This window comes from Zootoca vivipara, chromosome 11 (assembly GCF_965207765.1).
Source record: "Zootoca vivipara chromosome 11, rZooViv2.hap1.1, whole genome shotgun sequence".
NCBI classification, from domain to species: domain Eukaryota; kingdom Metazoa; phylum Chordata; class Lepidosauria; order Squamata; family Lacertidae; genus Zootoca; species Zootoca vivipara.
Genome location: NC_142594.1, coordinates 26,069,195 through 26,095,799, shown reverse-complemented (window position 1 = coordinate 26,095,799; position 26,605 = coordinate 26,069,195). Strand labels below are relative to the sequence as shown.

Sequence of the window (26,605 nt, the reverse complement as noted above, 5' to 3'; positions counted from 1 at the left end):
AGAATGTATGTCATTATCTCCCTATCACATTTTTGGAAATTCTAGAGGTCAAGCTGGAAAAGTCAAGCGCTCTTTCCTTATAGTTGCATGAAGATAGGGGCATTGTCACCTGCCCATCCCTATATCCCCTCTGTCAGAATGCATGCTTATATCTCACGCCGATTATCCAGGCATTGCAAGCAATATACGCAACATGCTTTCGCTTAAATCACAGGTGGAGAACCTCAGGCTCAGGGACAAAATGTGACCCCCCCCAGCCTCTCTTTCAGATCCTCAGAACTCCCCCTTGTCACATCTCCCCCACCCCAGGCTATGCCTCTCAGGGATCTGCTTTGCACCCCAGGTGTGTTTGTTTACCTAACTGGAATATGTCCTTGAATTATGGTAAGTTCTCTCATTTGCCCAAGTGGAGGATAAAGAGGTGTGTAGGTGTACACTAGCCTACTATGCACAGTGGTAAAAAATTGCTTTTTTGCCTCCACCAACATTTGCCTCTTGCATTGCCCACTACTGGGATATGGCCTTTGGAAGATTGCCTAGAAAGGAATACTGTAAAAGGTTCTTTAGCCCTGCTTTATATCCAGCACTGGAATGACAATGGGTTATGCTGAATCTACCCATATGAACAAGCCAGCAGGAAAGGATGGTGCCTTTAGCAGAAACAACCTGAAGTGTACAGAGGCTCAGAGTTATTGGAAGGCTTTCCAGAAAGGAATGCAGCTCTCAGGCTAAAAAAAAAAGGTTTCCCGTCCCTGGCTCACACCTTCTTGCCTACCAGATTTCTTCCCTCCATCCCCATACGTACTTGCAACGTCCTTCAGAAACACTGCTAGCTATTCCCTCCCTGCCATAGCGCAAGGGGAAAGTCCCCTGATGAGGCCAGTTCCTCTCTTCCCTCAGGAACACCCCAGCTAAGTTCTCTTCCCCTGCTACGCTTTGCTCCTTGTCAGGCACCACAACCACGAAGGAAGCGGTTGACTCTTAAAACAGGCAGGGACCAAGAATGGCAAAAACCAACGGCAGCTTCTCTCAGCAGGATGGCCAGAGTGCCCGGTGTCATGTCTGCTTTGGCAGCCTACCAGCCATCTGGCTACCCTTTCCAGGAATGTGCAATATTGGTAAGTGTCTACTGCCTCCCCGATCTTCCTTTCCAGCACCCACAAGCTGGTTGTTTTTGGTATGTGCCGTGGGCAGACTCAGTGGCAGGGCTCCAGTTGCCTCTGCTGATGCAGACACGGTGCCAGATGGCAGACATGTGGTCATGGATGGGTGCGGAGGGGGTGGGGGTGGGGACAGATTGACCATTGATTGTGAACTGTGGCAAATCTTGAAACACGGCGGTGTCGCACTGATTTCATGATGCTTCTGTAGCCTTTAGCAAACATCTGGGTGTCTCTTGAGCTAATTATGAAAGGGGAACAAGGAGGCTCATTCCCTTTCAAACTCTCTCCCCCCGGTTTCTCCATAACAAAATATCTCGCACATAATTAGACCAAAATTGAGAAGCTAGTAGCAGAGAGAAAAGGGAAGAGAATGTAGATACTATTTTTGTCCGCTTTCTTTGATACACTGTGTCCTCTTCTCCAACTGAATCCAAACCTAAGTGCTGCAGTTGCTCTCAGTCATCCCTTGTCTCATTTGCCTCTCCCTTTACTTCTTTCCATATATTGTTACCCCCCCCCCCCACCATTGGCATTTAGATTGAACTATCCTCTAGGGAAGGACTTTTTCTTTCGCTGCTTATGATGGGACTTGACCTGAATTGGCACAGTAGACAAATAACTATTCTTATTCGTGAATCAGAGTCATATTGGGTCCAGGGCAGAATGGGATGATCCTCCCACCACTGGTACCTGCCCCCCCCCTCTCAAGGTACCTGACCACTGCTGTTTAGATGGCAAAATAGCATTTTCCAGTTCTTCATGTCTCTGATACAGTGTAGATCAGGCATCCCCAAACTGTGGCCCTCCAGATGTTTTGGTCTACACCTCCCATGATCCCTAGCTAACAGGACCAGTGGGAGATGGGAATTGTAGTCCAAAACATCTGGAGGGCCGAAGTTTGGGGATGCCTGGTGTAGATCATCACCATCTGTAGCCAGGTAAGCAGATGACGTGGGAGATTTGGAGACCCACTGGCAGCTGTGAGGAGGGAGAGAACGAGTTGAGTTTTTATTGGGTTTAGATTCAGATCACTCCCTTCATAGAAAGGGTGAGCATTAAGAGCCACCCAAATTTCTATTCTGAGCTCAGGAGACAGCTACCGATACCAGAAGTGGGGAGCTACAAAACCCTGTTGAAAAATCCCCTGTGCCTGTGGGTGGAATGCTGTGCACAACCATAGCTGCCAAGTTATCCCTTTTTTTAAGGGATTTTCCCTTATGCTGAATAGGCTTCCTCGCGAGAAAAGGGAAAACTTGGCAGCTATGTGCACAACACATTCCCCAAACAAGTTATACTGGGGCAGTATTCAACTCATTTTTGTGCTAGTGTAGGGATTAGAACAGATTTGGGGAGGTGATGGGAGGAGAAGGGCATGTTGTTCTGCTGCGCGATGAGAAATCCATTCGCTGATGATAGAAGGATCTGCTAAGCGCTGCATTAGATACAACTCTTTATGCCTAATTTTTTTTCTTGCATCTCTGGGCAAACCATGTGTACTCAACAATATTTGACCTGGTGGCTTCAGGAGATGGAGAAAGTAACCCATTGTCAAACCTGCACAAGGTTTTGTTTTATTGCAGCTAGGGTTGCCAGACTCAATAGCGAACAGGATTTCTGTGCCTTTAATTGCCCTGCTCTCTTTTGAGTCTGGAAACCTTAAAGAGAAACCAGCAGACCCTTTGTTTAATTTCCAAGCAAAGGGTCTGCTGGTTTCTCTTCAAGGTTTCCAGACTCAAAAGAGAGCAGGGCAATTAAAGGCACAGAAGTCCTGTCCTCTATTGAGTCTGGCAACCCTAATTGCAACAGTTGTAGTGGCTTTCTACTCAGCAAAGGAGAATTAAAGGAGAGGCAAGGGTGGTTGGAAGGCCCCTTTGCCACATATAGAGAGGTTGCGTCTAGAACTGAGTGTCATTCTGAGGAATAGTTGGTGGGGTGTGTGTGTGGCAGGATAGTGGCCACCATTACAGAGTGATCATGAACATTTGGGGAAACTTCTTCAAAGTGGAATTCCTTTTCCCGAGAGAGCGGGGTGTGTGAAAAAGAAAAGGGAACCTTAGAAACTTCCCCAGAAAAAAAGCGTCCTCAGCGGTATTTAACAGTAGGTTGCAAAATAAAGCTCTGTTGCCGTTTTAGAAAATTGAACTGGGTGGTTAACTATCTGCATTCATAAATGCAGAGTTGTATCTCTCTGCTCTTTCAAAGGTTCCCATTGCCACACTTTTATTTTGGTGTTACATCCCCCCCTGCTGGCCACACCATGTCAGAGTCATGGTGCTGTGCTCGGTGTTTCCCATGCTCAGCGGCTTCGCTGCAAGTGCAAAGAGCAGCCCCCTGAGACAAATCATTTGCATTACAGATGCAATAAGAGTAAATTCGAAAACGTAATTGCACTTTGCAGTGTGGTTATACATTCAAATGGTTTCAGCATTTGCACTTGCTGTGGGAGCTCTTTTGTTGATTTTAAAAAAGCAAAAGCAAATGATAGTTCTGACAGAAGTGCTGAGACCTAGACGTTGTTTGTGTTCAGAAAGCTTCAGAGCCTTAATTTAAATCCTTTGTGAGCAAGACCTCAAGGGAAGACTTCTCTATTTCTCTCTCCTAAAAAGCTGGATAGTTTTTACATAACCCACATGCAGTATACTTACAGAAACAAATAACAAGTGTTGTTTTATTTTATGTGTGTTGTTTTACCTACAGTATAGTGTAGCATTAAGTTTAGCTAGGAGTTCTCAAGTAATAAGGTTAAAGAAATAAACAGATAAATCCGGTTCCCCATCTGGTGCCTTCTGCTACTTCTCCGCATCCAGCCAGTCCATTACATTAGAGAATGATGCTTCCTTGGGCTTCCATTCAGAGCTGCTTTGGCCACGTGAGTTTTTCAGCAGGATTGTGGCATGGAAGGAAAGAATTAAACCCCCTCTTCAGGTGCCACAGCACCAATCTTGATGACCCCCCTTCCCATGGCAGCAGTTTACAGTAAAAAGAGTCCCACTTCCAGTGAGCTTTCACCACAGTTTCATCCATAGCTGGTTTCAATATTATCCTTAGGTAGAAAGTCTGGTTTAACCCTATACAGTTGTACCTCGGCTCCCGAACGCCTTGGGAGTCGAACATTCCGGCTCATGAATGATCAAAACCCAGGAGTGTTCTGGTTTTTGAACTTTCTTTTGGAATGCGAATGTCTGATGGGGCTTCCGATTGGCTGCAAGAGCTTCCTGCAGCCAATCTGAAGCCACGCTTTGGTTCCGAACGTTTTGCAAGTCGAACGGACTTCTGGAACGGATTCCGTTTGACTTCCGAGGTACGACTCTACACATATTTCTTACAGTAACATAACTTGGTCTAAAAGTAGTAAACACACAGTGTTTTGAAACTGAATAGAACAGGGAAGTCTGACACATTTTCAAATGTTGCCTGGTTTGAACAGAGCAACTGCCCCAAGGATCAGACCCTGCATATTTCTCTTTGAATGTCAGACTTTATTCCCATTTCTTCAGAAATGCATTGTGAATGCAGGGAACCTTGATTTTCTGCTTACACGAGGAGGAAGGTAGCCGTGTCTGGAATGGTTCAGCTCCCACCATAGCCTGTGGCGTTTTCCCCAACCACCCCGTGTCAAAGGACCCTGAGAGTTATTTTATTTGTTTTCCCAAAGACTGTGATTTATGCAGGTTATTAACTAATATCATAACACACAACTTTGCAGGTGCAGCCCTGCTCTCCTGACCGGTCGCTAATCTCAACAGAAGCTGTGTGCGCACCACGGTTTTCAGTTTCAGAGCTGAAGGGGAGTAGATTCAAAGCTGCTTTGGGAGGGATTGGGTTTCCTCCAAGGCTTTCTCATTTATGTTTAAAAGATTGACTTAAGTTGTATCCACTTCCCATTAAATTGTGTATGAACTATTTATCACTCGTGATCAAATGGCCGCCTTGATAAATGTAACTTGTCCCTTCTCATAGTAGAGGGAATGCTCAGTGGTTCTGTTATGTAACAGGATATTGGCTATTTGCTTAAAACTCTGTACAGCTTGCTTTGGTGCTCTCTGTATTGCCCAGTGTGAAGAGGTAGTTTGGACAGAAGCCCAAACAAGCTGGAATAGTCATTCCCCCTTAATGATGGATAGAGCCAAGGGAAGTAAGTGCCTAGCTTGCTGCTAGCCTGAGTCAGAATTTATTTCTTAGGTTCTTTAACAGCTCTAGAACCAGTATGAAATCTGCAGTTGGCAGAATAGCAATTCAAGTAACATATTTCAGAAAATCACAGGAGTTGGATGTCACAAAATGTGTTCTCTGATTTCTTTTCAAAGAGTCTGGGATTAAAGTTTTGGAAGGCCCACTTTTCTCATCGAGATGGGGAAGAAAGTCAATTTTGTTAATGAGAAACTATTACCTAATTTGCACTTCTTAAACCAATAAATCAAAACAGCTATTCCTCAAAATATTCTCTGAATTTTGCGATGCATTCTCCAACCAATGTGTACAAAAATGCACATGCGAAGCTTGACTATAAGCTCCTTTGCATTTGTGAACTTCCAGGGATTTTCTCCCACTCTGTATAGGCTTCCAAAAGTAATGAAATGCGATTCTAATCAAGAAAGCAAGTTCCCTGAAGAAAATGCACAGGTATAATGGTGTGTCATATGCATGTAGATAATAATCACATACCACTAGGAAGTTCAAAATTGTCCTGCCCCACAAACCATAATATTTTTAAAATGCCATATGCACAGCCATTTACAATGCGATCCTAACTATGTCTACTCAGTAGTAAGTTCTGTTGAATTCAGTTGGAATTACTCCCAAGTGAGGTTAGGATTGCAGCCTGAATATTTGAGAATCTGACACGTTTGTTCAACTGTGCAATTTCCCCCCATTTCTTTGTTTGGTTCTCAGACTTGCTTTGATGTGGATCATTTTTATTTCTTGCTATGAGTCTGAAGCAAGCAGTGAAGCAGCTTTTGGTTGTTGAACTGTGTTTGTGTGTGCGCGCCTTTTATTTAGATTGTGTGTGTTAATTTGTCATTTTAAATTTTGATTGTGGGTTTGGGCCCCAAATGTTGGAAGTAACCTGGGCCCATCTGGACCTCCGAGAGGCCCTGCTAGCCACATTTCTGTAGAAAGCCTTGCCCTTATTCTTTCAGCTGACATCAAATCCTCTGTGTTTTACACATTGGTTAAGAACTGTTCTGCTTTCTTGGGGTTTTAATGCTCCCTAGCATGGCTTTGATTTTTCTGCAGCTTTTAATCTGCTTCTGGAACAAAGAGATTTTCATTTATATGAATCACAAAGTGTATTTCTCAATTATGGGTTGTGAAATAGCAAGGTAGAAAATTTTGCAGATTCGCTCTCAAAACAACGAACAAGCCTAATTTACTGTTAAATGAACCACCTCTAGAGGGCGGTGTAGCATTGCTGTTTTGTGATCTTGGTTTTACACCTCAGTTTTGTGGTAAATACCCAAATAAAATCTTCTAGGGTGGTATTTGCCATAATGCTCTAACTAATGACTGTAAGGACCAATGAGAAATTTGTTTCAGTTGTACCAACAAGTGTGGTGATTGTTTCCAATCTGAAGTATTCCAAGGAACCTTCATGAGAAAGCATATTTCAATATAATTATTAAATGCCCCTTTATTCCAGATCAGTCCCATTATACTCAGTGAGATCTGCTCCAGGCTAGGTAGATTGTATGTTGGAACATTTTATCATATGTCAGCTCATAAAAATATACGAACTGGAGTTAGGAAGACAGGACAAAATTACTTTGTTGGAGGGAAAGGTCATAGCAAAGTGGTAAAACAACATACTGGTTCTCTCCCCCACTGCCCCAGCCCTTGTTCAAGTTGTATGCCCACATTTCTAGGGGCTAACTTTTAAATCTTATCTTCCATTTCTGTATTCTCTTGGTAGTATCCAACTATGCTATATTCAGAGTAGCAATGGCCCTACGCTGGTCATGTTCATTATTTCCAGTGAATCTACTCAAAATAGGACTAGCATTTGGTACAGTGGGTGATGTCTGATGTTAGTCATACTCAAGAGTCCATTAATTTTAATGGGTCTACTTTGTATATCTTAGTTGGTTATCAGTTGACATATTTATTTATTAAAAATAAATAGCCTCACTCTTTTCTTCTTCTTCAAAAAATGAAATAGAGGTGGGGTTTTTAAAAAATAAAATACCAGTAAAAATAAAACATCGTACAGTGCACACTCACACACACATGAACTAAGAGCAAAACAACAATTAATAAAACAGCACTCATGGAGACAACATCATTAATATAACAAGCTGAGGGAGTACTCAGTTGTGTTTCAACAAAACGTCTAAGTCAGGCATCCCCAAACTGCGGCCCTCCAGATGTTTTGGCTTACAACTCCCATGATCCCTAGCTAACAGGACCAGTGGTCAGGGAAGATGGGAATTGTAGTCCAAAACATCTGGAGGGCCGAAGTTTGGGGATGCCTGGTCTAAGTGAAGAATGTGCTGGTGCCTGAGAGGATCTCATTTGATAGAACATTTTACAAGATGGCTGCCGTATTGTTTTCTTAGGAACACCCCCACCGCCCAGGGCATTTCTAGTTCTTCTTTTGAAATGCAGCCTATGACTTTCTCCTTCAGACGCCAGCACAGTTTCACAAGATTATGCTATTGCTGGTGTTACAGACGGATGTGCCAAGTCCAATGTGTCGCTCTCCAGTAACTGTAAATTTTTAATCCAGAGTTTGAAAAATCTCGGTACAGAAATGTTCCGAAGGGAGATGGCTATCTTGGAGCTTTTCAGCAGGACAACATGTTTATGAGGGCTCTCAGATCTCATAACTCCAGAAGCACTTCAGAAATGAGCAGGTTATGAAAGGTTTCTCTCGTGAGCAAAATAAATGTGCTATTCAGCGATAAATCATGACAGGCTCCTGTTATACCACATAGAGCTAAAGAATGCTAAGCAAATGACTCCACCTCCCCTCCCCACCATGTGCTTCTGAGCCTCGTTATGAATGCTGGATTCCATTGCTGAGTGATACAAAAGCTACTGTTGCAACCTTCTATTCCCTGGGTGCCCATGAACCCTTTGTGAAGTAATTGAAGGAAATTGATGACATAATTGGGTATATCTTGGGTATCAAGAAGGCTGCAAGGGAAAACCAGAGCATAAAAGTAACCAGCTTTCCAAACCACTTTTACATGCAAGCTTCCGTTTCAACGAGGATTGTTCCTGAAACAGTTCATTGTGCAGGAAGCAGTGTTCTTTGGAATGCTACAGTTCATAAGTTCTGGCCAATGCTGTGTGGGAACAAGAGCTATTAGGTCTAAGTGGCTGGTTATGGTTTTCGACTCTTGTAGAATGTGCGGGATGGAAATAAAGCACCATTTTATTCAAGCACTGAGATTGTCTGTGACAACAGTTCCAAGAATGGTTTGAAACAAATAAACATTTAAAAGTGAATACCTTCAAGTATAGCCTGGATTCAGTTGTTTGTGGTCTGGTTATTTCCTGTCTGCAGGGCCGGCCCTATGGCCAGGCTGGGTGGCGCAGGGCGCCACGCAGCTGCGCCCGCCCTCCTGCCGCTCCGCCGCGCCCTCAGCAGCTGTGCTGCGCGCTGAGCCCGCCCACCTGTTGTGCAGCAGTGCCTACGGCAGACGCGCTGCACACTGTGCCCGCCTGCCAGACGCGCTGGGAAACGGGGTGGGGGGGCGCCGGAGGGATCCGTCGCGCCAGGGCGCCAGAGGTGCTTAAGACGGCCCTGCCTGTCTGGACTACTGTAACTCACTGTATGCTGGGCTGCCCTTGAAGATGGTCTGGAGGCTGCAGCTAGGTTGGTAAGTGGGGCAGCCCGATGGGACTGTGTGCTACCATTCCTAGAAACTGTGTACTGGTGGCTACCAATGAGCAGATGAAGCTTTGGTGCTGGTGCTGTCACTTGGGGTGCCCTGTTGACATTGACCTGTGACAGGGCCTTCTCAGTGGTAGTTCCCCTTTTGTCGAATGCCCAACCTAGTGAGGTGCACCTTTTCCAGTAATTGATTTTTGGGGATAGTATATAAATTGCACACATAAGGAGGAGCTGCTGCCATAAAGAAAAACCAGAATGACTGTGTGTGACCAAGGGTAAAATTTTCTGAGAACTTTTCTTGGCAGAGGAAACATTTATTGCAAATTCTACCCTTTGGTCATAATTAGAGTGAAATTTTGAGGACAAAACTTGTTATGTATTCCCAAAGATTGGGGCGTTTCTGTGCAAGATGTGAGAGATAAAAAAGAAAAGAAAAAGGAATTTGAAAATTAAAAGCTTGCTTAAGATTTTATTTATTTGCTACATTCTTGTTGTTGATAATTCTTTTGGTTAGTTACATTTTGATGCCTATGCAGAGATTTTGATAGTAACAAACTACTGCAGTTTTCTTTGTAAGTAAAAATGTTTAAGGTTTCAATTATTACAATGAAACTATTGGTTAAAAATAAATCTATCTGCAGTTTCCTCTGCAAGTGCTGATCACCTTGTCTTGACCCTCAGTGTTTATGTGTAAAGGTAACAATTATGCAACAGCTGAACTATGTAGACTGGACCTTATTTCCCAGAAAGAACTGCTGTCTTATGTAGTCTGATTTAGCACACTTCTCTGTTTATGAAGCTTCACTTCATAGCTTTACAAAGTCGGAGGGAAGTCCTGATGGGAGCCAAAAATACAGACTTTTGAACATGAGGATGCCAGATGTCATTTCCATCTACTTTGCTGGAACTGTCACTGGTTCTCTGTTAAAACTCCACAGCATGTTATGCGGTGAAATTCCTTGCCACGTTGTAAACTTATGCTTTAAAAGAATTCTAAGGAATAGTTTCCTTAGGATCTGTGCGTGTCAGCTGTTTCAACCCAGAAATTCCTCCACTGTATCTGCTTTGGATGGATACTAAACCCTATCGCATCGCTGACTCGTCCTGTGTAATAATCTCATTCCAAGGCTAAATAAATATATACAAGTGGGGCCTTGCAACAAAATGTTGCAGTGTGGATTGCTTCTGTTTTGGGTTCCAGCCTCTTCTTCCCTTCCCTCTTGTTTTCCTCCTCCCATAAGCATCACTTGACATCCCATGCCCATTGAGCAGGCTCAGTCTGTTTTGGGTTTACCACTCCCTTTGTTCCCCCTCCCCCTAAATGGGGGTTGAATGGAGGGTGGGGTGGACACACTGGTGTCCGGTCAAAGCTAAATTCAAATCATTTCATTCCTCCATTGATGTTTATGGACAGTTCTGTCTTCTATCATTAGAACACTGAAAAAATTGCTTCTCGATATGAACTAGGAAGCGACTTATTCTGACTTATTCTTACTATACCACCTTAGGTATGCAGTCATACCTCGGTTTAAGTACGCCTCTGAGAACTTTCAGTTTAAGTACTCCATGGACCCGTCTGGAACGGATTAATCCACTTTCCATTACTTTCAATGGGAAAGTTCGCTTCAGGTTATTTACATTTCAGGTTAAGTACGGACTTCCGGAACCAATTACACTCATACCTCGGGTTAAGTACGCTTCAGGTTGAGTACTCCGCGGACCCGTCTGGAACAGATTAATCCACTTTCCATTACTTTCAATGGGAAAGTTCACTTCAGGTTATGTACGCTTCAGTTTAAGTTCTCCGTGGACCGCCTGGAATGGATTAATCCACTTTCCATTACTTTCAATGGGAAAGTTCGCTTCAGGTTAAGTACAGACTTCCGGAAGCGGGGTCTGTAAACCGAGGTACCACTGTAGTAAAATAGAAAGGAGGTATACAAATTAAAATGAAATGAAATGAGATGGTCCATTCTAATATAATATAATAGTCTCCTGTTCTTCCCCCGCCTACTCAATCTTACTTTTCCCTGTACCCACTCATCAGGTTCATCCCCTGACCCATTAACGCAACATCCCATGCCATTAAATGGGGCTGTTTTCCCATCTAGATTTTTCTTTTCGTTTGTGTGCATACCTTGAAGTTGCCCCAGATTTACTGAAACTTCCCTGTTGATCATTAGTGGTGTGGCTTTGGCTACAAGACCTTCTCCGCAGTCACCATCATTTCAGGCTGCGGGAGTAGCTGGAAGTGGGCTGCATTGCACAGGTAGGCTCATGTTGGGAGTGGGCACTCCAGTCCTGCAGGTACCCCAGGTTCCAAACCGTACAGGATTTGACTCATACAGTGTGTTTGAAAAGCGGTTTCAAGCCACTGGAGCTGTTGAAGATATTTCAGTTGGCCAGGCCCAGTCAGCAGCTACCTAACGACCGCTCTCTAAACAAATTGCAGTTTCCAAACATCCATCAAATGGAGCCTCATATATCACACATCGCAGTAGTCTATCTTGGAGGTTATCAAGAGCATGCATAACCGTGGCTAAGCTATCCACCTAGAAAAATAGTGTGAAATGCTATGTCTTCCAAAACAGTCCTATTAAAAGTTAGTGAAATGGCTTGGAAGGAAGTAGGCTGAAAATCACAAGACACACACCTATGTTTATATTTCGTTAAGCTATTAAGGATGAAACCGTAGTTTTCATTTATATGATATGTTTATATCCTATTCTCCTCATTGGCCACAGTTTGACACAGAGTCAAATATATTAAGCCCATTCATTTTAGTGTGCTTACCCTCACTTAACTCTGCGTTGGATTGAGGCAAGAATGTCCTAGAAACAAATGTAAGCACATATGTTTTGATTTACTGCTCCCCTGCACCATGAAGTGCCCTTAAACTTCACAATATGAGGCTGCAGTCCTAAACACAGCTACTAGGAAGTAAGCTCCATTAAAAACAATGGAACTTACTTCTGAGTAAACATGCATTGGATTTCACTGTAAAATTGAGCCTCATATACACAAGTGCTGATTCTGAATTGGAAAATTGTTGTTTTATTACCATTTTCGGGAACATCCTGAAACCTGTAGTCCAAATAAATTTCAGGTTCTTATGAGTGTAGAAACCAAGTGTAGAAACTGGCTATTCAATCATTTCAAATTTGATTCTTCCATACTACAATCAATCACACTTTGAATATAGGCTTTGCCTTGTTCTGGCTGTGGTGTGTATAAACTTTCACACCACTAAAAGATGAGACACTTTCACATTAGAATGAAAAACAGCTATCAGTATTGGCACACCTTAAAGACTAACAAGTTTGTTACTGCCTGAGGTTTTTGTAGACCAGGTTCTGCACTGTGAAATGCATGAATTGAAATCCTACATTTATTGGGATATTGGAACACTAGCTTTTAAATTCACCTCAAATGATCTTGAATTGTTCAGTCTGTGTTGAAGCTTCCAAGATCTAGAGTTATGGGTCTACTCATGTCTAAGCAATCCCTTATTGCAGTTGGGGGTGTGATTTAGGAGGTCAGAGTACATAATGCCTTCCTCTGGAATTAACACTGGTCTCTGACTTCTTGTTCCTAGTCCTTCAGGTCAGTCTCCCTTCCTTGCTGCATTATACCTTGCCTGAATGCTTTGGCATGTTAACCTTGAACTTTGTCTCTGGATTATGTTTGGACTTTGACTGCTTTTCTGTGGTTGACCTTAGCTTGTTTAGACTGTGCTGCAGCTGCAACATTGCCTTTGTTGCTAAGTATTTGGTGAATGCTTATATCTTTAGTAACTGGGGCCTTAGCCCCTGAGAGCACCTTCCAGGCTGTGACACGTGTAGTTGTCATGCCCACATGTAGTTGACATGTCATGAACCCCCCTCCACCTGTGTGTTCATTTGGCATCTGAAGGGTCTCTATTCACATTCTTGATGGATGCAGAACTTTCCCCGTGTGAGGTGGGCCTCAACTGGGCCAGAATCCCTTGTCCTGTAGAGCCCTTTCACACCCTGGCTGAATGTTGTTCATAAACAAAACCAAGTGCAGAGGCTTTTGGCATTCATCAACTCTCAAATTTAACCCACCAAAGGTCCACGGGAAACTAAGGGACTTGCACTGTCCTTGCCCCCACCTGGTTCTCTGCTTCCCCCTGTTTTCTCCCTCCCAAGTCTATCCTTCCAAGTAGACCCTCCCTCCTTTTCCTGCTTCTGGAACCATCTGGCAGCCAAACGGGTGTTTCTCCTGAGACTTGGCTCCCTGCCTGGTCTGCCGCCACTCTTGGTCCTGAAGCTGGGGTGTGGGGATTGTAATGGAAAAACTGGCCATCAAGGTAGGACTTAGGAGTCCTTTGCAAACCCCAGGTGAAGCATGAGATCAACAGGTTGCCATTATAGCAATGTATGTGGGTTTCTCCATAGCAGGGTGTTCTCAACCCTCTTCCTCTGAAGATATCTCTCCATTGGCTAGGTCAGCTGGGATTCTGACAAACATGCAGTTGTTGTGGGAGGGCATGCCACTTAGGGTTGGGGTAGTCTATATGACCTCATGACCTCTCACACATTTTTCCAGTGTTGTGGGGGCCATCTGAATACTCCCCCACAACATCTTCCTGGGTCTGGGGATTTTCCTGTGCATTCCCATAGCTCTGACCCCTGACTTTGTTCTTCTCTGGCCCAACTCTTTCCTTCTGGTTCCCAGCAACTGACTTATTTATGACAAGGCTCTTGAAGGATTGACACTTCCATGTCCTTTGCTGATCTTCACCCTCTCTTTGATTTTTCTCTTAATTCCCAGGTAGATTTCAATCACAGAGAAGACTCTTGATCTGTACTCATGTGATCCCTCAAGCCTTTATCCCCTCAGTGCGCTGGCAATTAAGTCATTGCAACATTGCTGATTTCTACAGGTGTGCAGAAGTGGTGTCATGCAGGGACTCCAGTTTAAAAATAATAATCCACTAACCGTTGATGAACTATATTTAGGACGTTATGTAGTGATTAGATTGCTCACAGCCAAGAAGAAAGTTCAGTAAACTTGCTTCCACCCCCCACCCCAAATTACTTAGCCAAAATACTGCAGCTTGGAAGAAAGTGTCAAGCAGAGACTTGGCATCGCACTTTGGACTCGCCAGTGAAATAAGATGTATTGAGAAAACAGTGATTTGCAGTAACCTTAAAGATGATGGCTATAGTCTGTAAAGTTCCTTTAGGCGCATGGATGGCTTTCCAACTCCCCCAATTTCTAACAGCAACTTCTCACGCTGTGTCAGAGTCAGCTGCTGTGAACTCCATCCCCTCCAAAAAAGAAAGAAAAGCCAGCAGTTACTGTAGGGTCCTGTTATAGGCTATTACATCTATGACAAAGATATACCTTGGAAGTCCAGCTGGCCACGTAAACATCATCATGCTGTCCTCTGGCAAGAGTAAACCGATGTTTAGTCCACATTGTTGTGCTACAGCCCCAAAAGCATCTAGAGGGCACCAGGTTGGCCAAGGCTCCTTTAAAGCTAGAGGAGAGGTCCCACAGGCTCCATAGCTCTTCTGGCTGTAGAGAACTGCCTGGCTTGCTAGGCTGTTTTGAATGATCTAATATTGTAAGCTTCGCTACATGGTGTCAAAGGGAATGTGAGCTTTTTTGTCACACATGGCAGAGGCATAAATGAAGGAGCACTCTTGCGGGTCTCAAGTCAGCAAATGAAACTGAAATGCTAGTTTGTGGTGATCCCGGTTTGGGTATATTTGTTTACATCAAGCGAGAATGAAGGCTGCACTATCTGCTTCATTCTGTAAGTACTAATTGTTTAGGTTATCCAGAGAATCAAAGAGATATAAGAACCTGACTGCAGCTCTCAAAGTGATAGACAGACTGGTTTTAGCCCTCTGTTAGAGGACAGGTGGTTCCTGGGAGCTTCCTCTTCCTCTCTCCTAGGAAGAACTCCACAATTACTGTAAATTTGTGAAATCTTATAAGTGGCATGGTGCTCTCCAGATGTTGGTGGGTTACAACTCTGGTCACCTCTGACCGCGGGCCACAGTGGCTGAGGCTGATTGGGAATTTCAGTCCAACATCTGGGTGGCAACATGTCGGCTCCCCAGCATGAAAGATTAAACAATTTATTGTGGTGTAAGCCTTCATGAGCCACAGCCTACCTCATCTGGTATATCTGTCTATCTGAGTGAAGGCCATGAAAGCTTAGGCAATAATAAACTGGTTAGTCTTTAAGATGCAACGAGACTCTTGGGTTTGTTTGTGTGGTCTTTTGTTTTGACTACCCGTTTGGAATTTGTTGGTTGCTCTGTGGCTACAGAAAAGGGCAGACGGTGTAACCAGAACTTCTGGGAGCTGGTTTCCCTTCCTCCAAGCAAGACACCTCTCTTGAGTCACTGGCTATCTGGAGGGGCATTTAGAAAAAGTTGGCTTGTTTCTTTTGCTTTCCTCAAGCCACCAAGAGGCTTAGGAACAGTGTGGAATGTATCTTCCTGCCAAAATATAGTCTTTATAATAGTGAAATCTGGGCCCAGTGTTGTACTCATTCAACAGACGTAGCACAGCTAGAAAGGTCATGGCAACATCACCCACATGGAGGTAGGGGAGAGGTCTTTGCTTTCTCCACAGGATAGTGTGTCTAGTAGCACAAGTACAGTTGTAAAGCATAAAACGAGTCTATAAAATAGTGTGATTTTTTTTTAAAAAAATGGTAATTGCCCTAAGCATTGTCATGTAATCATCAGAAAGCTAGAGAATCTTACTCTCCATGGAGGCTACAAGCTTTATTACTCAGGTAGCAGCACAGTCTTGGAACATATCCTTAGTCTCTCAGGAGGTTACCTGAGTTACCTTGATATTTTTGGAAATGGGTTTAGATTTCTTTCATTGCTGGTTTCAACAGAAGATGCAGCTTGTACCATTGGCATGAACCAAAGGTTTTGGCCCCCTTTTCAGCCTCTGTTGTTTCAGGACTTTAATGCCTTCAACCTCCATATCCCTGATTACATTACAGTAATCCTGATACTTTCCCAAAATAGAAAAGGAGATTTTTGCTGTTTCTGATAATCATCCAGCTCCAGCATAAGGATGCTGGCTGGGGCTGATGGGAGATGTATGTTGGCACCTGTCTGTCTCAAGAGATAATGGAAGACTGCATCATTTTTTTGGGGGGGGGGTTTAAGTTAAACCGCAGGACCAGATCCAGTTTTGGAAGAAACGAATTTTCTTGATTCATTTCAATAGAGGTTTAGGCCCGGTATTGACAAAGAAATTGCTTTGGCCACCCTGTATGATGACCTCTATCAAGAGAGAGGCAAGGGAAACATGTCCCTGTTAATTCTCCTCGACCTCTTAGCACGGGGAGGTCGAGGAAAGAACATGGAGGGAAGAAAGTTGCATGGAGGAAGTGGTGGCTGTGGTTAGACTTGTCATTCCACATTGGGGCCCAGGATGGATCAGTGAGACCTGATTCACTACTCTCCATAATTTCATCTTCTCAAAGTGACCCTCCTGTAAAAGTAGTTGATGACATGATTGCCTTTTACAGTAAGCTTTTGCTGTCATGTTTGTTCAGATGTCCTCTGTAAAGCGTGGTAGGTAAGCTCTGTTTCCTGAACTGGAGGTATGTTAAATGCATTGAAGCACATGGAGGTGTGTGTGTGTTTGTGTTTGTGTAACAACCATTTTACTTGGATTGTATTTTCTAGGATTGCTAATCACAAAGTTGCAAAGTTATGACTCGAAGGATGATAATTGCTTTGAAAAGTTTTTTTTTAATGTTTTTAAGTTTAAAGAGGTTTCTTTAATTAGAGCCTTCACAAGTTCATTCAGGTCAGCTTTTGAAGTCTTTTATCGCAAACATTCGATTAGCCTCTTTTCTGACATTTATACTTTTTATTACAAGTTTCAAAATTTCACCATAATACTCACCATAAAATTACAGAACTTTGTAACAAAGGCATTCTTTAGGGGAGGTTCTACCTTGGAAATATGTAGCTATTTCTGAGAAGGCAACTCAAGTCAAAACACCGGCAAGAAAGTTAATGAAATCATTTACCGTATATTCCAGTGTATAAGATGACTGGGCGTATAAGACAACCCCCAACTTTTCCAGTTAAAATATAGAGTTTGGGATACAGTATACTCGCCGTATAAGAAATACGACCCGGCGTATAAGACGACCCCCGACTTTTGAGAAGATTTTCCTGGGTTAAAAAGTAGTCTTATACGGAGGAATATACAGTATTCCTCCTCCTGTTTCCATAATCCCTGTATCCCAGCACTGTAGGAGTTGCCAAACTCATATAGTCAGCTTTCCATTCTTTAAATATCAGCAAGTCTTGAGGGTGCAGCTAGTTAAAATTAGGACTGAGTTTAAATTGGGATGGGGAATGTGTTTTTCATGAAAGCTTTCCCAAGACTAAAAAAAAGTCCCGTCCCCCCCCATGGCAGTGCCTATTCAGAATGAGGACAACACTATCTGCCCTCCTGAGTTGTCTTCAAGAACTCACATTGATGACATTGATGTTGTCAGTTTAAATATGTGGTTCCTACTTGGCTAGCATTTTAGTCCAGAAGGAGATTATGAGCTGAGTTCAAACTTCAGAAAGGTTTGGACTCTGCTGGTAATTAGCTGGAAGTTCTGAACTAGGGGAGCTCGTACAGTGAGCCTTCCAATTCTGAATTTTGGCTGCATCTTTAGCTAGAGTCAATTCACAAATGTGTAAGAAAACTGCTGAACTAGTCATTGCACCCCACCCCATAAAAGCTTTTCTGAATTTTGTGTTTTTGCAACCCCTTGAATGATATATTTAGCATTGAGGCCTGCCAGTACAGAAACGGATTGAGCCAGAATAATTGAAATTAACCAGGACTGTAGATTAGGCCATTAAAACACACACACACACACACACACACACACACACACACACACACACCATTTGTTTAGCATGTATATAGTGATAATTGTCCCTGCCAGATCCTGTTTGCATTTCATCTTTGTTTTTTCCAATGCATTCAAATATGAATTGAGAAACTGTGTTTCATCCATAACATTTTGTCTAAAGAGCTCTTTGTATGGGGTGAATTACATTTAACTGCTACAAGGGGTCATAATAAGATGTCAGGTGAAATGCACTGATTGGCACTGATGAACGGGCTTGTTGAAATACTGGAGAAGCTCTTATATGGAGGCACGGCTGCAGAAACATTGTTTAGAGCTTCTTCTCACTTAAGGGCCCGGGCTGTAATTACATAAACAGAACCACTTCAGCCATCCCAACATGTCATCGTGAATTTTCCAGCTAATCTGTCCATTCATCTTAATGGCCCAGAACTCACACTTTATGTCATCTCCGCCCCCCAGTCTTTGTACCCTCCTTTGATCTCTTGAAATGTCTGTCACAGGGAACACGTTTATCTTGAATTATGTGGGGAGGAAGGGTTAGGGAGCACACTTCTGAACCCTTGGCATGAAATTCCTAAGCAAACCTTTCTAGTTTCTCTGTAAAATAAATTAATATAATATAATATAATAATAATATACTATAATAATAACCAAGGAGCGTATTAATTTTTAAAAAATTGGTTTTGAAATCAATTGCAAAATAGACACCAAGCAAATGAATCCTACTGAATAACATTCTCCTTAGTACTACTAAGTGAGAAGCCCTTCTTAACAAAAAGTATCATCATCTTCATCATCATCATAGTTATATCATTTATGAATTGCTTCTTCTGAAGCACCTCAGAGCAATTTTACAATACAATAAAAACCATATACAAAACAATTGGATATATAAAATAGTTAAAACAACTTAGAAGGTTTGTTGAAGGAAGAAATTACAACTAAGCATTAGAATTTTCTCCATTTCCCAGTTTTGTGCTGGCCGAGCCACTTGTTTGCATTTTGTTGCGGTTGAATGGCAGGAAAGAATAGCTCTTTTGTACCTTGTGTGTGTGTTCTGTTGTACTAATGCTGGTATCAGGTTGCTATATAAACACATAATTAAAAGAGATGTGCAAGGAAGGTGTTAAGGATAAAAAGATACCTGAGGGGGAAACATGCAAGAAGCAGTTGAGCAGGAAGGACTTGAATCCGGAGTGAATCAGAGCTAATTTGGGGGTGGATAATAGGTCTGTGCAGTCCACAGCAATGTCGTGGGTCTTCAATCAAAAGTTTGTTCTGTCCTGTATCCACATTAATCTGCAAATTTATTTTTTTATACCCACACAAGAATTCTATTGAAATGTTTGCGAAGGCAGATCAAGGACTATTTATGATGCCATAGTCGCAGTGAGAACTTTATTGGCCCAAAAGTGGAAGTTACAAGAGGTACCTACTATTGCAGAGTGGCAGGCGAAGATGATGGACTTTGCAGAACTGGCCAGACTGACTTGCAGGATTCGAGACCAGGACGATCCAAAATTCCAAAGGGATTGGAGTAAATTCATTGTATATTTGAATAATAACTGCAAAATTCTGAAGACACTAGCAGGGTTGAAATAAATCATACAATGTGGATAATAGATTAAAAGAACTAAATTGTGAGACTGGATTTGAAAATGGAAAACCTGTTGAAGGGAAGGAGGTAAGATGCATGAGTATCAGAAGGATGGGACCTTATCTGTTAAAACCAACAACAGATAATAACGTAAATTCGGTAAAAACAGGGCCTAATATTTTGGGTCAGAGAAAGTCTGGGCAAAACGATGCATATTTGCAAGATGTTTGAAACAACTGGTGACTGATGTTTCATGTATGGCAGAAAGAAAAACATTCCAGGGTCCAGGGGTGATACTGGAAAATGTCCATTTTCAGGTCACCACCTTGTGATATTCTATAGGGTGCCACAAGTAAAAAAAAACTTCCCAGAAGATCTAAGGATCTATAGAGGAGCAGGTGGCCCTTCAGTTAACCTGGTCATCTCTCTGATCCTGTGTTAACTTCCTTACTCTGCAAGCCTTACCTGATTCCACAGCCCAATCGGCTTACCTAGCTGCTTCCTTTCTCTATGTCTGCCTTACCTACCTGAAACTAAACTCAGCTTGCCTCTCCAAATGATAGCCAGCTAAGTTATACTCAGAGTAGATCCACTGAAATTAATAGACGTGACTCATTTAGCTCCATCAATTTCACTGGGTCTATTCTGAGTTGAACTTAGTTTTGCCTTGACTCTTGGCAAGATGCCTCAGTTTGGCCACCTTGGCTTAGAACCGAAGCCCAAGGCCTTCTCCTCCTCCACCAGTGCATGGCACTGGAGCGAGACCATTTTCACCATATCAAAGTTTGCTGGGATTGAAATGTAAGTAACTGAAGCGCACACAAGGTCTCCAAGAGTCATGTGCTTAATGCTACCCCCTCCCTTTGAACCTGTGAGGCAAACTCTTTATTGATCATTAACATTCCTCAGCTGTTCCTTGAAATCCCCGTTTTCTACGGACAAAGTTATGATGATATATATGTGAGTTCTGCTTTTAGGATCATGACAGTTCTTGTAAGGGACTTTAAAGAATTGCTAACAGATTTACTCCCTTGCTGTTCCTGCTCTGTGAGCCAACCTGCCATTTTCCTGCTTTCATTGCTTCTCTATGAAATTTAACTCTTTGGAGATTTAAGCTCTCTCCTATTTTATTATATTGGAATCGAGTCTGCTTCCAGGATTTACATTTTTTAAAAAACCCAGCCGTATGAATATGCCGTTCTCCATCTCTGGGCAAGCCCCATTGATGGATGGAGGCTGTACAACAGCAAGGCTTGATGGATTTTGCCCTATGTTAACAGACACACATCTAAAGTGAGGCTACATGCTTATTTAATCATCTGAGGAATGTCGCATACTATCCTTGGAGCAACCGTCTACTAGTAAAGAGGAAATCATGTTTGCTTTCATAATAATACATCAATCAGGCTCAGGGACATTCTTTCTTACAAGTCACCTGCTAGTCACTTTAATATATTAGGCATATCAAAAACAAACTGTCTCTGACTGTATCGTTTCATTTATAAATCCCTTCACTTCCTGTGGGGTGGAGAACCAGCCACCAAATAAACAATGCCAAACCTACAGACATCTCCCCAGTGTAAACCCCACTTTCGGTCATGCCGAACATTTAAAGAACATTTGGCGGACTGTAGTTTGTTAAGGGTGCTAGGAAATATAGCTCTATCAGGGGTAAACTACAGCTCCTGGAATATTTTGAAGGAAGCTATGTGCTTTAATAGGGACCCAGGTGGCGCTGTGGTTAAACCACTGAGCCTAGGGCTTGCTGATCAGAAGGTCGGCGGTTCGAATCCCTGTGACGGGGTGAGCTCCCGTTGCTTGGTCCCAGCTCCTGCCAACCTAGCAGTTCGAAAGCACGTCAAAATGCAAGTAGATAAATAGGAACCGCTACAGCGGGAAGGTAAACGGCGTTTCCATGTGCTGCTCTGGTTTGCCAGAAGCGGCTTTGTCATGCTGGCCACATGACCTGGAAGCTATACGCCGGCTCCCTCGGCCAATAATGCGAGATGAGCGCGCAACCCCAGAGTCGGTCATGACTGGACCTAATGGTCAGGGGTCCCTTTACCTTTACCTATGTGCTTTAAATGTATGATGCGGATGCGACTGGCGTTTCTTGGAGGCCGTTTAGATTGCTCCACATAGTAGTCATTATCCTATAATGCAGGGACGATGTTGTGATAAGTTGTGATGTTAGGACTGTGGGATGCAGGATAAAGTCCAGGTTTGTACAGCAACGTTGTTGTTGTTGTTGTTGTTGTTAAACATATTTATATCCTGCCTTGGGATTCAGGGTGGCTGAATGCTTATGTTGAGTACAAGTATGGTGAGCTGTAGCCTAAGTTTGATGCAGCCCCTGGTGAAGTGGTGAAAGAGGAGCAGAGTAGACTTTGGGACTACCAAGAGGGTAAGGGCCTGGAGAGTTTTGACTAGGTGTTGGTGAGGGGCTACTTTGGGACACTGGTATATTTAATGGATGAGGATTCCCATACAGGCAGGAGCAGCAGAAGTAAATGCTGCTGCCAGCCATTTCTCATAACCACAATTCTACAGGTGGTTATGAACCCTATCATCTGTGTTACGTGGAACAAAACATCTTCCCTGTTCAAACTAATTGTGTATCCTCTCTTTGAAGCGCCATCTTATCATGGCCCTGTGTAAACAGGGTTGTCTAAATACCGAAATTGTTGGGATTTGTAACCCATAAAATGGCACATCAGTTGGCATGCAGTTGAGAAACCTAGGCTTCAGACTGCCTTCTCCACTGAAGTTTGAAGGGCTTGCGATTATGCCTCGATGTCAAAGGCAATTTCAGTGCCTCGCTTTATTAGCCGATTAATGCTAATTCTACCAGCATCTGATTCTACCACTTACATTTCCTAGCCTCCCAATGGGAGGAATATGTCATGGCACATGTATTCAGTCCACAGACACATTTTACACACACTTGCAAGGCCCAGATGCTCTGGACTTGAAGTTTGGCGTTTAGATTGGTCTAATAATAGAGCAGCAACAAACCTTTAGGCCAATTCTATTCTCAGTTCTGTGCACTTAGATCCCACTGAAGTTAATGCCAACCTTATGTACTAAGCCAAGGACAGATTTTGTCCTTCATTTTCATCCAGTGTTGGATGATCAGCTTGGGAAATGGGCTTCTAAAGTGTACTTATTTTTTTATTGTTAACTTGGTAGCAGCTCCTTACTACCCGTTGAAACATAATATGGCAAAGAGCTGTTTTACTGCATTTTAGCCACTCTTAAAGTTCTATGGAGTTGTGTATGTCTTTAGAGACACCGCCTTTGCTGGAAGAAAAGAAAAATCTCACTTTATTATTTGAAACCATTTTACTATAGAACAACAACAAAAAACCTATCTGTGCTTCCTTTTGACTTTCTTTTGAATTTACTAGGGCAGGTTTGGATTTGAGTTGCGTCCATCTGGAGAAACAATTTGTCCAGATGTACAAACCTTTCACTATGCAATTGGATGAGGTTGACTGTATAAATGGTTGTGGATCCCTGGGGAGTAGACCAGCTTGTATCTAATCAGTCCTTCCAAAGCTAGGCATCCGAGTATGCAGAAATTGACTAATTGGAAGAACAGCGTTTTATATACCGCTCTGTATTCTGTTAACACAGCCACTACCCACTTGGGCATGCATGCTCACAGATTTATACACAACACACACTCTTCTCCTTTAAATGTAGCTTTTACAAAGTAAAGTGACAGGTGTCCTTGACTTGGAATGCTAGCGGCCGAACCCAGGTCCTTTACTCACTTTGCAACCATGGCAGCGTGCCAAAGGAAACTTGCTGCTTTGCTGTAGTGCCACAGTGCCACCACAGTAGATGGGTGAAGCATGATATTGCAGATTTGAATCAGAAGGGATCAGGTGCCCCAGTGAGCCAGTAGGGCTCCACTTGTTTCCATAAAGCTGTTGGCTGCCCTGGCTCCATAATCTTGTCAATATATTGCTCAGACACAGCATTGAGTTTCTCATGGACCTTCATTCTGTGGCTCTAGACGAGACACCCCCAAACTTCGGCCCTCCAGATGTTTTGGACTACAATTCCCATCATCCCTGACCACTGGTCCTCTTAGCTAGGGATCATGGGAGTTGTAGGCCAAAACATCTGGAGGGCCGCAGTTTGGGGATGCCTGCTCTAGACTGCATAGAAGATAGATAGATAAAGATAGATAGATAGATAGATGTGTGTGTGTGTTTGTGTTTATTTTGGCCTCTTGAATTTTTTATCCAGAAATGGTAGGCACTTTGCCACCACTGTGCTCCTATGGAAGTCTACCCTAGGGAGAGAAGTAATAATAGAGAAACTTATACAGTAAGGAGGTCTCTCACCAGGATTTGGGCAAACAAAATGCTGATACTTTCTGACTGGGATCATGTTTTATACATCAAAATGTGCTCAACCATGAGTTTTGTCAAGATCCCTAGTATCTAAAGCCATTCTATGGGGGGAAAAACCAATCCACTTGAAAAAGGGAAAATAAAAGTACTGATAGAAAGTCAAGGAAAAACAATCACATATCCAGTACATGCAGAATGTTGTGCTGAAAACATTTCTTTGCCTGTAAATTTGTTTGGTTAATAGAGGTTTGGACTAACCAACTAGGTTGGAAATGTGATGTTTCTCCTGCATTATAAATGATGCAAAGATCAGTAGGTTGTGTTTATGTGTCTCTCACACACAAACCCATCATAGCTGCCAAGTTATCCCTTTTTTACAGGGATTCTCCCTTATGCTGAATAGGCTTCCTCGCGAGAAAAGGGAAAACTTGGCAGCTATGAAACCCATGTAGATTTTTGCAATGGGGTGACAGGGATATGTGTGTTTCTGGCATAAAAAATATCAAGTTGATTCTGCTATTCATATTCCCCCTCTTTTTTGGATGAAAAATATGACAGCAGGAATGGTACTAGGTATGCAGATTGTAAGGGTCTCTAGAAAAGAGCGAGGACCTGCTGGAGTTTGGCTATCTGAAAATGTTCCTTTTTTGTGTCTCAAGTTCTTCACAGCTCAGAACATGTTGGCAGTCACCATGCTATGAAATCATTTTCTTACAGCTGTGGGGAAATTTGAAATACTGATAGCCTGCCCAATATTTACTACATATAGCTTGTAGCGATGCTATTGAACTTCATTTTGTTTACATTTTTAAGTGAGCCAATCTATTTCACACTTTCCAGACTAAAAAATGCATTAGAAAACAATTCATCATTTGGTTTGCGTACTGAATTTTGCAGTGCAATTGTTGTTTTTTAAAAAGATACTTAAATGTGTATTTTATTGAAAGTTGCATACAAAAAAATGCATTGGAATTGCATATTTTGGAGGCAAATGCATGGAAAAGACATATGTAATGTATATTTTAAGGGAAATGCATACAATATGAATGCCAACTTTTGTGCTGTTTTTATTTTTAAATTCACATCCTTTGGCATAGAACTGATTTATGATTGAACACATTTGAGGCAAAGACAGATCAGAAATGGATGGATAACTGAAAAATTTGAGATGTACTAAAGAAAACGTAAAATGAGGGACTGTTACTACCGTATTTAATGAAAAGTAATGAAGCGATGTCCCACCACGTAGTCCAGACAGAGCCCTGAAAAGTAATCTTAACATGTTGCTAACTGTATCCATAATAAACAGACAAAACAGTAAAGTCATGCACAGGTTTTTAAGCTGCTGATTTTTTTTCTTGGTACTACCTCTCTGATTCCTGTAGAGGGAGCTGTAGTAGAAGACTCACCTTTCCATAATTAATACTGTATTACTTTTATCAGCTGGTGAAAAGAGTATAGCTGAAAGTTGCAGAAAGCCTTTTGCAGATAGCCTTTCTTCGCCTGGCCCACAAATTTGTAAATCATCTCAAGACATAGTTGCCAACTGCATTAGCATTTAAAATAATAATAATAAAGGAAATGACTATATTTTTTGCAGCAGACATCCTGGAGCCCTCTATTTTAGATGTTATAGGCATCATACTGCCTCGTACTGAATAAATGTGTGTGTGTGATCAAAATAAATTAAGGACAGGGAAAATTTCAAAAAATTAGCTTAGTGTGTTACACTCAGTGCTTTTTTTTATTAAAAACAAAACAAAAAAGAGGAGCTTTCCCCCTCTCTCCTTCTCTCTCCCCACCTCTCTTTTCTTCCCATGATGTTTGTGGCTTCCCCCTCACTCCCTTAATGTAATATGCCGGTTTCTTTTCTTCTTCTTTTAAGAGCTGCACACAGATATTTATGACATTCTTAAAATACGTGTTTGGTTTTCAGTTCGGGTTTATTTGTTTCCTCCATCAGCCAGAATAAATGGTTACGGTTGATGTTGGAAGTGTGAAGCGAGTGACTCCCGAAGGAAGCAGCTGCAGTTTCCCCCAGGAGGATAATGGTCCAGATGGGGGTGCAACTTGAATACAATATGGGGGGGCAGGTCGTTTGCACCCCATTTGAATGGCAATGCTCATCAACTTTGGGAGCCTGACCCACTCAAATATCTTAATGGAGGTGGTGGCGGGGACCTCAGCTCCTAGGAGTTGGCTCCTATGGGTCCAGATACTCTTAATGAATGGAAATGGGATGTTTTTTTAAAGTGTCCTAGCGCAGCCTGCTTTGACAGTGATGCTCCTGATAAAGGATGCAAGTAGGAGGGAGGTTGCGTGCCGAGCTACCAAGACATCCCCCCAATAAATCACACCTCACACAATATTTTAAGTTTAAGGTTTTTGGCATTAATTTGGCCACAACTTTATTTAAATACAGCTGAATGTGAGTGGTTGCTTAGGCACTGGTTCTTGCCATCTGTCCCCCGCCTGGGACATATCTGACTCCCACTAGCCTAGTAGGGGAGCCAATAGGTAAGCACCCTTACTGGGAGAGATCGGGGCAGGGACCACGCCCTTGACCTCATCCCTCAGATGCTCCCCGAGGCTCATGCGTGGCCCTGGCCCCTACATGTATAGCCCCAGGATTCCTTTAAAGGAATACCCCTAAAGGCAGCAGCAACCATGAGGGGCAGGCCCAACCAAATCTGTACCCTCAACCATCCAATTTGAACCTAACCGCCAACCTTACAAGTTGTGGCTTATTGC

At 42.7% G+C, this 26,605-nt stretch overlaps 1 protein-coding gene across 3 annotated transcripts in view; it reads left to right on the top strand.

Annotated features, from left to right (window-relative positions):
* HDAC9 (histone deacetylase 9) overlaps positions 1–26,605 on the top strand; it is a 450,375-nt gene that overhangs the window by 97,199 nt on the left and 326,571 nt on the right. Inside the window, exon 1 of one of the 3 annotated variants that reach the window (XM_035130280.3) lies at positions 936–1,118. The exons of 1 other annotated variant lie outside the window; for it this stretch is intronic. In XM_035130280.3, coding sequence (XP_034986171.3) covers positions 1,004–1,118 — 115 coding nt within the window. In that variant the 5' untranslated portion in view covers positions 936–1,003. Of the gene's footprint in view, positions 1–935; positions 1,119–26,605 lie in introns of those variants that run through there. One more of the 3 variants, XM_035130275.3, reaches the window with a different exon arrangement.